This window comes from Podarcis erhardii (assembly GCF_964252035.2).
Source record: "Podarcis erhardii genome assembly, chromosome: 6".
NCBI lineage: Eukaryota > Metazoa > Chordata > Lepidosauria > Squamata > Lacertidae > Podarcis > Podarcis erhardii.
The window spans coordinates 40,034,701-40,051,236 of NC_138510.1; the positions used below are offsets into that span (position 1 = coordinate 40,034,701).

At 41.2% G+C, this 16,536-nt stretch overlaps 1 protein-coding gene across 1 annotated transcript in view; it reads right to left on the reverse strand.

The window, feature by feature from the left end:
* Positions 1–16,536, reverse strand: part of LOC309344247 (complement receptor type 2-like) — a 100,175-nt gene that overhangs the window by 65,376 nt on the left and 18,263 nt on the right. The window contains exon 9 of the mRNA XM_081866495.1: positions 11,935–12,122. Coding sequence (XP_081722621.1) covers positions 11,935–12,122 — 188 coding nt within the window. The remainder of the gene's footprint in view (positions 1–11,934; positions 12,123–16,536) is intronic.

A 16,536-nucleotide genomic window follows, 5' to 3' on the forward strand; every position in this document is an offset into this window, starting at 1 on the left:
GGCGGCGCGCAACCGCCTCGCGGCTGAGGAGGACGGACACTTCGGCGCCACCTGGCGGGCTGCGGGGGGGCATCCGCGTTTACCTCAGGCGCCTGGAAAGACCCGCCCACTCGCGCGCCGCGTTTTGCGAAGCCTCTCGAGGAGAGAGGGCGGGAGGGGAAGGGGCAGGTGGCGGCGAGAAAGGGAGGCTCAGCGGTCGCTAGAGGCCGCTAGAGGCTCCGTCGTCACTCGCCTGCCTGCCGGCCTCGTACTCACCCACCAGTCCCTGAGGCAGCAGCAACAGCAGCAACAAACCCAAGAGCCGGCGGGTCAGCAGAAGCCCCCAGGACGGCCGTTGCATAACGCTGAGCGGCGACGGCCAAGAGAAGGCAGGCTCACGGCTGCGCGGGCGAGTGGCGTAAAAGCGTTCGGTGAAGGGCCGCGTTGCGGGGAGCGACGCGCGATGGTCGTTGTTCAGCTCGCTTTCCCTGTTTTCCCCCTATAGCATTTCCCACCTAGAGTGCGGGATGGATCCTTTGCAGACTGTACTTTTTCGCTACGTTTTATTCCTCCCCACCTCAGTGGAAGATGACAGCTTGCTTGCGAAAGACAGCGGGGAAAATCCAGGATTGTATCGCATCTGTGATATGTTGGTGTGGTATGTGGTTTATGACAGCTATATAATGCAGTCCGGTATTATTATTCCAGTATTGTGGGGTGCTGCTTGTGGCTTATGACTAGTCAAATATGTAACTGACGGCTGTATCCCTTCATATCTGTTGCAGAAATCTGCCAGGACCCATCTTTTGGGGGTGTTTAGGGGGAGACACTTGGGCTACTGGAGAGCCATCTGTATTTGAACAAGTATTTGTCTTTTGGTTATTGCTGCTTCGGCTCTTCTATTTGATATATTGAAGCTGACATTGTCTTTTGTTTTATCAGTCTTTCAAGGTTGACATTTTACTGATTTTCAATACAAAGTAATGTTTTAACCAGATTATTAGGCACTTGGAATATAAATAGAAAGACAGGGTGCAGCTTTGAGAGAGTGGCTGGGGAGGAATAATTTAGAAGAACCATCCAGTGATGATTTATTAATTTAAAGCATTTGTTAATAAATAATAATAATAATAATAATAATAATAATAATAATACCCCACCCATCTGGCTGGGTTTCCCCAGCTACTATGGGCAGCTTCCAACAAAATATTAAAATACAATAGTCCGTCAAACATTAAAGGCTTTCCTAAACAGGGCTGCCTTCAGATGTCTTCTGAAAGTCTGGTACAGTAGTTGTTTTTCTCGTTGACATCTGGTGGGAGGGTGTTCCACAGGGCAGGTGCCACTACCAAGAAGGCCCAGAAATGTACTGGGAGCCAATGTAGGTCTTTCAAGACCGGTGTTATGTGGTCTCAGCGGCTGCTCCCAGTCACCAGTCTATCTGCCGCATTCTGGATTAGTTGTAGTTTCCGGGAGATAACCAGAGCATGCACCACTCTGGCGAGACAGTCCGCAGGCAGATAGGGTCTCAGCCTGCGTACCAGATTAGTTAATTTTTTTAATCCAGAATTGTTATGTATTGCAACAGAAATCTGTTACACCATAGGCATATACAACAACCAGGATTGTCAAAGTGCTGCATTTCCCCCATATCCCGCAGAAAGAATTTCTCAGATAAATCAACACAAACTGCTTTCCTCTCTCCCAGCTAAGCCTTTCCTCATTTGAATGTAAGCACAGTTGGAATAAAAAAAGAGACAGTGTGCTATTAGCCTATGGGATGTTTATGTAGTAGAAGCGACATAGAGAGAAGGGGTAGACAGAGATGGGTGGACTTGACTCAAGCTTGTTCTCTAGAACAGTGTTTTTCAACCACTGTTCCGCGGCACACTAGTGTGCCGCAAGATGTTGCCTGGTGTGCCGTGGGAAAAATTGAAAAATTCGAAAGATTTAAAAATAAAGTATTTTATAATTTTCCATATTTCTGTTTACTTACTATTTCATAATAAAGTAATTATAAAATACTTTCTTTGTGTTTATTTGATTCCTCTTCAAGAGAATTACTTTATATAGTCAATATAGGCACAGAGTTAAATTTTTTAACATTTTCTAATAGTGGTGTGCCTCGTGATTTTTTTCATGAAACAAGTGTGCCTTTGCCCAAAAAAGGTTGAAAAACACTGCTCTAGAAAACAGTAGAAGCAACAGGAAGTACAGAGTCTGCAGGAAATACAGTTGTACTAGGAGCAGCTGTAAACAGGACTATGTATCAACAGCTTCTTTAAAGAGAAGCTTCTTAAAGAAAGTCCTTAAATCCATAACAATTACTACTGCCTACATAAATATTTAATGCAATGATGAATAATTAGTGGCTGGCTGACTGACTGTTGCTATCCACTTTTACTTGCTACCTCTCCCAGATGTAATGGGAAATTGTGGCTTTAACAAAGCATGATTTGACAACCAAAGTCAGTGTGCAACAAAGCGAAGATGAAGTAGGGAAGTGTGCAGATATGATGCACATTCTAAATCTAACAAACCGTGACTTATTTAGCTGGGATAGTTACATCTGAATTTGTCTGAATTTCCCTATATCCGAACCTTTGCTTTCTTCAGCACACTCAAATTTTGTAGGCTTCCAGGACCTGTCCTTTTTTACTTGTTACTCAGTAGAGTATCATAAACATTGATGGTGTTACTTAATAATTTTAAAGTTTCAATATGAGGATTAAGTTTACTATCCAACCAGATGGCAACACATGACTTTTAAGCACGTAGCATGGAAGTGTATCTAAGCAACTGCAATCAGGTCTTGATATCCGAACACTATGTTTTCTCATGAAATTGTTTGTTAGGCAAGCATTTACATGAGTTGACGATTTCCATTGATTGCTATGAGGAAATTGTTAGTGTGTTCCCAACCATGGAAATATGACCCCAAAATGATGAAAAAACCTGGGAAAACCCTCTGAAACATCGAAAAAGGCAAACAAGGAAGGCAAAAATGCTATTACAGTGGTACCTCGGTTTAAGAACAGCCCTATTTACGAACAATTCGATTTATGAACTCCGCAAAACCAGAAGTTGTGTCCTGGTTTGCGAACTTTACCTCGGTCTAAGAACGGAATCCAAACGGTGGAAGGGCACCGGCAGTGGGAGGCCTCATTAGGGAAAGCGCACCTCGGTTTAAGAATGGTTTCAGTTTAAGGGCTCCGGGCTCCCGGAACAGATTAAGTTCATAAACCGAGGTACCACTGTATCTAATCTCTCCACACACAACCACCCCAATGGTTTCTTGAGAAACAGCTGCCATAGATCGGCCACATGCAAAAACCCAAAAGCTTATTTAAGACTGTTTATTTGTTTAAAGTAGCATACACAGGTTTGGCTGTTTATATACTGTATCTGAATATGTCTGAATATGTGAGGTTTGGGTACTAATTCTTTTCAAATAACATGTCATGAATTGGCAGGACAATGGGGAGGAGAAAGAAGATCCTGGCAAGGGGTATAGTTGTGACTGGTACACACTAGGGCAAGCTGGGGGTAGAGGAGAGGTTGGGGGCATAGAAAGTACTCACGGAGTGACAGAGGTCAGCGATGTGATGGGAGTCACAGCACAGGAACCAGAGGAGCAGGACCCATTACCCAGAGCCAGAGCAGCCCCCATCTCCATGAACATGGTGGGCTCTGAGGCGTAAGGAAGAGCAGGTACACTCCAGGAGGCTGAGACAGACAAGGGCACACAGCTCAGCTCATTAGCTGGCCAGGTGGGGTGCATTAGCTCTGGGAGGAGGTGTGTGATTCCTCAGCAGGAGTAGCTCTTAGGACAGGTGAGGGTCACATGCCCCATCAAGCCCAAATGCAGAATTCAATGATGAGATTGGGGGGCGGGACTAGAAATAGTTGGCTGTGCCTATCATTGGCTCCAACTCCACCTACTGTCGATTTCCCTGCCTACTGTTCCATGAGTACCAGTCGCCACTAGGTACAGAATCTATTTTTAAAAATGAGATTTATGATCTTATATTCATGTATATGCTTTATTTCTTGTAAATTAATATATAATACAAATTCAACTTTAAAGTCTTTGATTCATGTAAGTGTATAATTATCTTCAGAAATTTACAATTTATCCCTTGTAGCTTTTAGGAAGTGCTCGTTTAATCAAGTGCCTGAAAAGAAAAGAAAACCCATCTCAAATACGAAATATCATTATACAGTGACGTTTGTAACTTTCTAAAATGCACAGTCTTTGAAAGAAGCAGCTGAACATCAACAAAACCCATTATGATTTACCTGTCATTTAAAACAGCCAGACAACTAAAACATCTGTCTGGGCATACACAGTAAGCCAGCAACTTGTGTGCATTCAGCTTTACGTGCATGGCAAAAAAATATTTACAAAATTTAAAGGGGGCAGGTTCTGGAGGAGCACTAAGATGTCTCAGATAGTCTAGAGCAGGGGTTTTTATAGCCAGAACTCAACAGAACTCAGTTCTGGAACCTCTCACGTGGGTGCCATTGCCATTCTAAGAGAACGAGGGAGGTGTTCATGGTGAATTCCAGCACCGTTTTTTCTAGAAAAATAGTATTGGTCTAGAGAGATCCTAGAGATGAAATAAAATACAAAATTTGAAAGGGAAAGTACTGTATAGAGAGAAGAGAAAATAAAACAGAATAAAGTTTGGTTTTTTTATAAAGAGGAATGGGGGAAGGGTGATAAAGTTTCAAAGATGCAACCACTGCAGTGGCCAAGAAGGAACTGAGGGGGATGGGAGCATACTGCTTGAGAATACATCATGTGGAATGGAAGCAGACCTACCAAAATGCTTTTAAGAGCTCAACTTTTCCCCAAACTGGTCTCCTCCTGACTCTTTGATGCCAACTCTGATCAGCCCTAGCCAGCACAACCAAGGGTCATGGAATAGTGACTTGCAGTCCAAAGCATCTGAAAGGTACCTGCTCTAGAAGGTTCTTAATACTGCTCTGGGCACAGAACCCACACAATGGACTGTATAGAGACTACGAAGAACTCTAAGTACAGATGCTGAGGACAAGCAATAAGGGATGCCTACCATTCTAAAACTGTGGTTGTGAGCTGGCTGCTTCTAATAACAAAATGCCACATTTATTGGATCTCAGTTTGAACCACAAATGAAGTCCTTCTGTCCCTATCTAGGACTGTAAGCAAAGAACATAAATTTTTCAATTTTATGAAATATTTTTGTGAAGTAGTTCCTCATTTTAAGTATCAGGTGAATTAAAGTATCAAAAAATATTTAATTGAGGTTGGAAGTTTGCCAGGAATTGGTAGATTTTCCAGTATCTAGAAATATTTTCTTGCTTACCAATGAAGATCATTTGGCAGATTTGGGCAAGCATCTATTTTTCAGCTATCTCCCAGGGCTGTTGCGAGGCCAAGATGGCGAAGTGAGTTCTTTGGAGCAACTTTAACTTCAAAATATAAATACAGTAAGCACATATGATGTCATTCATAGTAATTTATAGGAGAACTGAAACATAATTTACAGTGAAATCTTATTGTTTTAGATCAGAAGAATCCAACATAGTGCCCTCCTGATGTTGTTGGACTAGAGCTTCCATAAGTCCCAGGCAGCACAGGCAGTAGTCATAAACAGAGCTGGCCTGGCCATGAGGCAGGGTGAAGTGGCTGTGTCAGGTGGAAGAAGCACAAGAGGTGGTGTCCCAACACCGGAAGAGCCCTTGTCGGGAGCACTCCAACACGCTGCATTGCAGCTTCTCTCCCCAGTCCCTGGGACAGAGAAGACAAGCATCAAGCCCTTGTAGACTTGCTCCCACTTTTGCTGAGTTTGGTGAGAGTGGAGGGCCTTCTGGTGTGTCGCTTCACTTTTCTTCCTCACCCCTGGAAAAGAAAAGCAACAAAGCCTTGTGGAATGAGTTCAGTACGAGCGGGGGTGGGGTGGGAACATTACAGTGTGCAGCAGACGTGGGGAGGGGGTGGCAAGGGGCACAGAAGAGCACATTCTGTTTTTGTCCCAGGTGGTGAAATGGGATAGGCCATCCCTGGTCATAAATGACAGTAGTGGTAGTCCAACAATCTGAAGGGAACCATGTTAGCAACCCATTTCAGCTTTTCAGAGAAGACTGCTTAAGCCTTCTGCTTCTCTGCAACGTATCTCTGGCCCCAGCGCATACTTTAAGGGCCATTTTAAATCAGAGCAGTGGTGAGCAAAGGAGCACTCTTTGTTGTTCTCAATTATCCCCTTCTGAAATAGCTGTTGGGACTGTGCTAATAAGCATCTGCATATAGCAGATATCTACTCTTTAACTTATAGTTGTGTTTATAGAATTTTCACATTCATTACTAAAATGTTGAAAAGTGAAATCTGAAATGAGTGGGGAAAGTGCAAAAATGGTCCAAAAAGAGTGGGGAGATGGCTAGCAATCCCAGGTGCTTTTGCACCAACCTTTGAGGCCTGTAGAGAGCTGGAGTTTGAGAAAGGAGGTTTGGAAGGAGCGATTGTGGTGGAGTCTAGAGCGTGTTTACAGGCTTTTTATATGGAGTTCCCCACTATTCGTGATTTCATATATACATGCGGTACCCAGGAATGTAACCCCTGTGTAAGTGGCGAAGCACCTGTAGTTCTTTTCACGTTTATTTACTGAATGTAAGTGTGGAAATGCAGCGTTAACTAAAGATTAGCAAAAAGAATTTCGGCTTTAACACAATTTAAATTCAGACACATGTTAAAAGATGGGAAGTAGATCAGATCACAGATACAATTATTATTTGATTTTCAAGATGAATATGGCCCTAAATTCAGTATCTTGCAATTTTTGAATGTGCTGTTGCATCGTATGTCCCTTTACTGCTTTTTCTCATTAAAAATATATATGCAGGAGCACATATCATCCAGGGACCATATGCTGAGTTCATAGAGATGAGGGAGTCTTACACAGTTATTATGGGATGCAGCGCTATGGAAGCCTACTAATACTGATGATGCGGTGGCCTTTGCTGACCACCCTAAACAGAATACTGCCTCTCTCATTTAACACATAAGTAAAGGGTGATAGGGGTATTAAAGATAAAAGAAAGGGAAGGAAAAGAAAGGGCAGAAATAAGCTGAGTCTACCTAGTACACTGATTTGCTTCTGAAGCTGCGGGGATGGCCCAATTTTCCTTGTACTGTTATCCTCTTGGATGTTTCACTTGAAAGGTCATTGCTGAGTAGGTTAGGACTGGCCACTGCTACTTTACTCTTTGGCAGCAAACTAAGTTCTTTGGTAGCTGTTGTGCTCTGCTGCATCTCTCTGCTCTCTGTTCTTGCCCTGTCAGAGAATGGAAGTATGGTCAACCCACTCTTTCAGCTAACCAATCTAGGCCTCTCCACCTCTCTAGGCTCAATGGAGAGCTCCACCTATATACTTGTTCCATGTCTCAGGGGGGTCATCTGTATGGAAGTATATCACTACTGTGAGGCTACCAAAACTGCAACAAAGTACCAAACAAGGTGCAAAACCTCTATCATTCTATATAAATTGGTGGGAATGGATTGGAACCAAAACCAACCCAATCCACCACACCATAATATAAAAACCACAATATCATTGCAGACAGAATACTATTTTTAATTTTAAAAGATGCTGCATTTATCTTTGAAAAGTAATTACAGAAAATAGGCTTCCTTCTCCCTCATCGAAGTGCTTTGTGGATGCACAAGGCCTTCTTTTCACTGTAACCCCCTGCCCATTTATGTAAGAGCAGGTCCCATTGGACTCAATGGGATTTACTTCTGAGTAGACATGTACAGGATTGCACAGTTAATCACAATAGCCAGTAGATTGTTTTTTCACTATTAGATCTCAAGACCCAGTGATGGGGCTCTGCTGGAGATGTTAGCATATGGACAGGCAGACATAATGATGTTTCAGGTATCTGGAGACAACAAGCTTTAACAGAAGCCATGAAAGGCTTTAAAATAAGTACTAGCAATTGAATCTGGAGACAATGCAGTTTGTGAAACACTAGCATAATATAACCACAACACTTAATCCCAGTTAGCAATTTTGCAGCCCCAGATTGAACTAATTGCTGTTTCTGAATTGGCTTAATCTTAGTCCAATATATAATGCAGTACACAAGTATAAATCTGGAGCATGACCACATGTGTTGGAAAACATGAAATTGTAATCAAAAGGCAAGTATGGCATCCAGCAAGATGTCTTTATGTCGAACCTGTATAGAAGGTGGAACCAGTTCAATATCTATTATTAGATCTTGAAAGCTGCGTCCTTTAAGGAATTGATTGTGTATTGTGTCATAAGAAAAGGTTGTGGGCTTCTAGGAAGGCCACAACATGAGACAGTACAGTATGGGATGGTGGGCTTCCCTTAAAGGCACTGGACTGCTGCCCAGTCATCTTAGATACACAAGGGTAGCATAGGAGAGATGAGCTATCTTCCCTTTTTGGGGTTTTCCTGTTGTTATTCTGTCTCTCACAGCTACAATAAACCTACCATTAAAATTATGGACTGGTCATTTCTTCGTCAGAGGGCAAATGGGAAAATTTAGCAGGGGATCAAATACTTTCCCCCCTCACTGTAACTCCGAACAGCTTGGTTAAGATGTATAGAACAGAATCAGATATGTGCTGGAAATGTAAAGAAATGGAGGGAACATTTTTTCATATGTGGTGGATATATAAAAAGGTAAAATAATATTGGGAGATGATCTACAGTGAGTTGAAAAAATGTTTAAAATAACTTTCCCCAAAAGATTGGACTCCTTCCTGTTGGGAATAGTTCAGACAGAAATTCCTAGGTGCCAGAAAAATTATTAATGTATGCAACAATGGCGGCTTAAGTTTTGTTAGCCCCAAAATAGAAAGAGACGGAGGTCCCAGGCAAGGAGGATTGGCAACTTAAGATGTTAGAATACACAGAACTAGCAGGTTTAACACATAGAATAAGAGAGCAAGAAGAACATGTATTCAAAGAAGAGTGCAAAATATTTATTGAGTATATGGAAGTAATTGTATACAGCTGAAAACACTGGCAACATTAAGATAAATTCAACAGTGTAATGAATATTTGAGTGATGTAAGAGTGGAGAACTGATTAAAATGGTTAAAGTAAAATGTGTAGGAATGATAGACAAGCAAAATGAACCATGGAAGGAGGAGGGAAGTCATTGGAGATAAAATAGTATGAAAATTTTTGTTTTGAGATGTAAAATTGAAAATTCAATAAAAATTTAGAAACAGAAAACAGAAAATAAAAGAGTTTAGTAATAAGAGATGTTTTACCTTTTTAAGTAAAAATTCTTATAAATCATTTTGGTTCCAACAATCAATACAGGTAATAGGCACCCTAAAAGGGAAAAAAAAACACACACAAGAAAAATACACCATACTATCCCATTAAAAAAGGCTCATGAGAGGCCAAGAAAACTCATGCATAATTCAAAACCAGTTTTGAAAATGTCCTTCAAATGTTACTCAAAGCATAATAACACCTCTTGAATGTTAACAATAAAATGCAATGATTTGTCATTAGATGATCATAAGTTACTTCAAGACAAAAAAACACCAATTAGCATGATGGAGTAAAGGTTGGTGATTCACTGCCTATACTGCTATTTAGTACCAGAAATCATTTTAAATTATTACCAGTAAATACTGTGTGTGTGTGTGTGTGTGTGTGTGTGTGTGTGTGACAACGTACTTGTAGATTTTGGACCCAAGGATGAGATTCATCAATTGATGAGCAAATATTTGAGCACCAGTGCTAAACTGATAAAATGTGGAAAATTTACAAAGCACCAATGGTGTGCACAATGTTCAGAGTCAATTCAACAAAAAGTAAATCCTGTCTAGTAAAGAAAAACATGGGAGAAACTTCTAGGGGCATGAGCTGATTTTTAATCCATGCTTAATTTTCCCTTTTGAAAACCAGGGGACTTAATTTAATGAGGAGAATTAAGCATGGACTTAACTCTCTCCAAAAAGTGAAACTTCAAAATGCTTATCTCTGACCCAGTATTTTTTGCTATTGGTAAAAAGCATCTGAAATTGTACTGGTATTTAAATATGTTTAATACATCTTCCTGTTTCTCCCATTCATTTTCAATAAATTACATACCAGCTATAAGTACTCTCAGGAAAATACCTAGAAAAGAAGGGGAAATGGTTCTAATAAGCAAACTTCTCAGAAAAGAACATTGTAAGACTATTTCTCAAAAGTCTACTCATTCAGACTGGCAGTCTCATAAGAAAGTACTGCAGGTCAAGGTGGATTTCATATCACAACTGGTTGATATGCTTCGCTTACTGCACGTACTCTCATATATGACTTGGCCATTTTAAACTTTCTCCTATACTAATCTAGAAATCATACAGGTTTAAAAGAATAATCATTGACTTTATTTGACTCATTAATTCCAAATCTCTTTTTTCTTTTTTCCCTTTTTGCTAGGGTTAGAATTTCCTTTTACAATACTAAAGCTGCAAGTCTCATTTTAAAAATAAGTACTTACAAATCCTCACATTTCATGAAAACAGAGCTATACTCACATCCTCGAGCTGCTTAGAGGAAAGGTAGGAAATAAAGGTAATAATAAAACAATGGTTTTAAACTCACGATGCACCAAAATACCTTAGTCTGTTTTAAGAAGCTGTGTGAAATTGGTTCTAGAAATGTGAAGGGGATAGCAACAGATACATATAAAATACTTGATTTTTCAGTTTAAACATGGTAGATAAATCACTCTAGGAATCAGATCTCAACGTGAGTATCACAGAGGGTGAATGGGCACACACCTCCTTTTAAAACTATTCCCACTAAAATTAAAGAATCAACACTGAAACTTATTCATAGTTGGCATTGGACTCCAGTATGCCTACATTACATTGACAACTCCATTCCACCTGTATATTGGAGAGGTTACCAAATATTGGAGACCTTAATTCATCTTTGGTGTGAGTGTTCAAAGGTACAAGTTTTTGGTGATTTGTGTTCATGACCATATCTGAACTGCTACACTAGAAGGTTGAAATGAAAGCGGGTCTTAGATCCATAGAATTAAAGACTTGGAAGGGGCCACAAGGGTCATCTAGTCCAACCCTCTGCAATGCAGGAATCTTTTTGCCCAATGTGGGGCTCAAACCCGCAATCCTGAGATTAAGAGTCTTACAGTATGTTCTACCAAATGAGCTATCTCACAGGCATAGCTTTGCTTTCTCTTTTTCAAAGGCGAAACAAATATCTGTTATCTAAGTCACTTGTTTGTAATCTTCTGACTACTGTGCATGTGTAGAAGGACACAGAAGGCTGTTCATTTCGTAAATGGTGTGACAGAGTGTGGCATCTGGCGCTAATGGACAAGATCATACAAAAGTGTTAGCTAGATAGAAGGGAAACTACAAACAACATGCCTGAAACAGATTGGTTTCAGTTTATTTATTTTACTAGCTCCCAAACAGAAGTGCTCAAACCTATGGTATCTCACAGCTCCTTCTGGAGAGGTTTATTGGCCATCTTCTTCAATACATGTTTATATGATGAAAATATACTTGTATGTAACTGGCCATAAGGATTAAAACCAATGACTATTTTGTTTGTTTTGTTTTGTTTGCTTTTCAATAAAAACAGTATTACAAAAAAGTAAAAAAGCTAGTTGGGCAGGGACGTGATGGGGTAGGTTCACCTATGAGGGAATGGTGAAAGAAATGGATTCTCCAGTCTCTCAGAATAAATAACCTTCTTCCTAGATCATTATATCAAGTAGTAGAGGAGACTCTGAAGTGACTACAAAGAGGGCCAAGCTAATCCTTTAAATTTTGATGCACTACTGTGAGATAAACTGTCTAGATTTTGTACCTTTATGAAAGCATATATTTAAAAGAAGGCAGTCTCGTATCAATGGAAAAATATTTGGCATGTTACATTTTCACAAGGATTAATACTTACTCAGATAACAATGTGGAATATTAGGCAACCATTTTTTCCCACCAATGTATTTAATCTTAGATGATCCTTTCAAAACATAGCCAGCATAGCACTCAATAATAACTTCATCTCCAGGGTAATAGTATTCTTTTTTCCCTTGTTTTATTATTCCATTAGGGATATGGAGTTTAGCAGTGTCTGGGGATAATCTAACTGAAAACAAATAATGATCATAAACAATAAAGTAACAGAAAAGTCCACATAGAAATAATATTATTTTCCAAAATCTTTCATACTTATACAACTTGATTTGCAAGATGCAGAATGTTCTGTACAAAATGTTAAGAAAACCCATTGATGTTATGTATAGATCTAGAAGGACCTTTTAAGCCTAAGAGTGTAAACAAAAATCATCATTCAGAAAAAAATTGTAGGAGGGCTGACCCCCTACCCCTTTTCATTGCTTAGATAAAAAGCTGCCAAGCAGGCTCCACTCGAATTGGCCCTCTCCTCCACAATTTCTCCCTTCTCTAAGAGCAGGTCTGTTTCCCCAAAACTAATATCTGTGAAAAGGGGCAGGAAGGGGCATAATTGTTTCCAGGATGGCACCAGAGGTAATTCCATGCAGACTTCTTAGGGGAGCTACTCCAGAAAAAAATGCACAAAATAGACACCTTGCATAAATCTTACAAATTTTCTTTCACGACTGCATGAGGCAAAAGTTACAAGGGTGGCTTTTTTTACTCCTTTGTTATGTATCAATATGCTATCTAGTGCTATTTTTCTAGAAAAAGAGGTGCCAGAACACACCATGACCACCTCCTTCATTGTCTTTGAAAGGCAATGGTGCCCACCTGAGAGAGGTCCTGGAACTGAGTTCTGGTGAGTTCCGGCTGGGGAAAAAAGCCCTGATGCTATCTGGGCCAGGGTGTTGAGATTTTTGCTTCATCACCAGAGTAGCTTTGTTGCTGCTTCCTCCTGTGGTGTGGCTGGACTCTTAGGCCATGGTTGCAAAGCTGTGTGTGTGTGATGCATCAAAATATTGATTACAGTGGTACCTCTACTTATGTTCACCTTGGGTTGCGTATCCTTCAGGATACACATGCGACGAACCTGGAAGTATTTTTCCGGGTTTCGCCACGTGTGCATGCACAGAAGCAGTCCCTCTGGTTGCAGAAACCTCGGGATCTGACTGGAGTTCCAGAACGGATCCCATCCGCAACCAGAGGTACCACTGTACTAGTTTGTGGATCCTTAGGAGAGGTAAATGGTATGTGTGTGTGTGTATGTGTGTGTGTGAGAGAGAGAGAGAGGGAGGGGGAGGGAGAGGGAGAGGGAGAGGGAGACCCAGCATCACCCTCTTTTTACTTGTCCCAACAATTCACAAGCTAGCTATTGAGCAAGACACACAGCATTCAGCTTTGCAACCATGGCCTAAACACCATCATTTTAGCTTCATCCCAATCCTGTATTACAAGGAATGAGTTGAATTCAACAGTTGCAGTTTATAGTTGACGCTACACTGGGCATTTTGTTACTTGAAATAACTATTATTTTTACTTTGTCCCATTGTTTCTAGTCTTTGCTTTGCAAATAAAGTAAAACAATGTACATTTAAATCCATCAATTAGTGCATTAATGCATTGCCTCTTCCATAAACATTTAGCACAATACTGTCAAATGAAGCAGCACTATGTTAATATTAGTACAGTAGCACTATCATTTATTATTTATTTATCAAATTTATATCCCTCCTTTTCTCCTGAAAGGAACCCAGGTAGTAGCTTCCCTGCAAAGAAACCCAGAAGTGAATGAGATGAGATGCACTCTATATTAGAGAAAAGGCCTGTGGATTAAAATATATTATTCACTATTTCATTGTATTAAGGAGATAATGTTTTAATATTAGAACATTAGCAGGGGAAAGCAAACTATTAAATCATTCACTATAATGGGTTGTAGTCAATGCAGCACGAAGGTGAATGTTCCATCAGTGCAAGGATTTATCCTTGTGCAATTGACAGTTCTCCTGTTCCTCCAAGATCTCTTCTGTGGGTTTCACTATCTCTTTGGAGATATAGGAATGGTGCAAGCCATACATGGGAGGAGATGGGTGAAATCTCCTTCCAGTAGTATAAAAAATAGTTGACTACCACCCATTATATTTTCACTGCCCAAAGAATGCTAAATTGGGTGGTATATAAATATTATGAAAAAATGCATGCATGCATAAACATGTATATATACATAGAATGTAACTGTATACCTGGAAGGAGTAGTTTTTCTCCCTTTTTGATAACACTAGAACTTATAACACTTAGAAGCTGTTCCAGTGAAGCTGAATGCTGGAGTATTCAGAACCTTATTCATGTAGCATATAAACTATGGAACTCGTCCGCCCCCCCCCCCCGAGGCAGTGATGACCACCAACTTGGATGGCTTTAAAAGAGATTTAGACAAATTAATGGAAGATAAAATTATCAGCAGCTATTAGCCATGATGGATATGATCTGTCTCCACGGTCAGAGACTGTATACTTCTGAATACTTGTTGTTGGAAAGCACACAAGAGGAGGGTGCTCTTGTGCTTGGGTGTCCTGGCTTGCATGCTTCCCATAGGCATCTGGTTGGTCACTGTAAGAATATGATGTTGGGGGGGGGGTCTTTCACCTGCTCTAGCAGGATGTTCTTATATTTAAGTTTTTTAAAATTCAGCACAACTGATTGATACAGTTATGGTTTTGTAAAACCAGTGAAAATAAACCCTTTCTTCCTTTAGTATGCTATACACACACAAAGCAGAAGCCTGCCAATTTGTTCTCTGACAGCTGGATGTGGGACATCTTTTTCTCAAGCAATATAAACAGGAAAAGGATTTTATTCTTCATCAAATAAAATATACTCCTTCTAGTTGTTCTGAAACTACTTATTAAGGGGAAGGGATTTAAACCCAGGAAAAAAGAAAGAATGGTGGGATGTAAGAAATGAATAGCTTCAGGAGGTGTTCAGATAAGGTTTGGGTCCAGGTTGCCTATCTCTGATTTAGGCAATTGGGAAATAGTATCTGTCTTGAGCATGGTATTAGAAGCAGAGTACCATCTAACCTACAGTTGTTGTGAAAAGGAAAACTCTGTGATGAGGATTAGAAAAAAGGATGAAAAATGAAACTGCCAATTGCATGCCTTTATATAAATCTATGGTGCAACAACACTTTGAATATTGTGTACAGCTCTGCTTACTGCAATGCAAAAAGCAGTATTGTAGAGGTGGAAATGATGCAGAAAAGGAAAAGGAAATTTATGAATGGACTGGAGAAACTCTTTGTGGAAAGGGTAAAATATTTAGGGCATTTTAATTAGGAAAAAAAGATAAGGGGGGTCATTATCGGCTTTAGATCCATTTCAATCCGGTTTCCGTCCTGGTTTTGGGACCGAGACGGCTCTGGTTGCCCTAACAGATGATCTCCATAAACAACTGGATTGAGGCGGGTCAGGACTGTTGATCCTTTTAGATTTGTCAGCAGCCTTTGACATGGTAGATCATGATCTTTTGGACTACCGCCTCGCAGACGTGGGGATACAGGGCATAGCCCGTAACTGGCTGTGCTCTTTTATCTCTGGTCGGGGACAGAGGGTCGCACTAGGAAGGGAAATGTCGTCGTGCCATTCCTTGGTGTGTGGAGTGCCGCAGGGCGCAATTCTCTCCCCAATGCTTTTTAACATCTTTATGCGTCCGCTTTTCCAGATTATTCGGAGCTTTGGGCTGGGCTGTCACCAATATGCTGATGACACTCAGCTCTATCTGCTGATGGATGGCCACACCGACTCGGCCCCGAACACACTGACCAGATGCTGACCCCGAACACACTGACCGAACACACTGACCAGATGCTTGGAAGCTGTGGCTGGATGGTTTTGTGGGAGCCGATTGAAACTAAGACAGAGGTCCTATGGCTGCGTCGGGATGGCATGGGGATGAGGGACCAACTCCCTTCTCTTGCGGGAGTTAGTGCCATTGCCTTCCGTTAAGAGTTTGGGTGTAATCCTTGATGCCTCCCTTTCCATGGAGGTGCAAGTTACAGCAACAGCCAAGGCGACATTTTTCCACCTTTGTCGCATCAAGCAGTTGGTCCCTTACCTTTCCCACCCCGACCTGGCCACAGTGATCCATGCGACGGTCATCTCCAGGCCTTACTACTGTAATTCGCTCTACATGGGGCTGCCCTTGAAGCTGACCCAGAAACTCCAGAGGGCGCAGAATGCTGCAGCGAGGCTCCTCACGGGGTCTCTGCCATGGGAGCATATTCACCCAGTGCTTTTCAAATTGCACTGGCTCCCGGTAGAGTACAGGGTCAGATTTAAGGTGCTGCTTTTGACCTTTAAAGCCCTTCACGGCCTAGGACCCTCGTACCTACGGGACCGCCTCTCCCGGTATGCCCCACAGAGAGCCTCAAGGTCCATAAATAGCAACACCCTAGTGGTCCCGGGCCCTAAGGAAGTTAGATTGGCTTCAACCAGAGCCAGGGCCTTTTCAACTCTGGCTCCAGTCTGGTGGAACACTCTGCCTCATGAGACCAGGGCTCTGCAGGATCTGATTTCTTTCCGCAGGGAGTTGTTCCACCTGG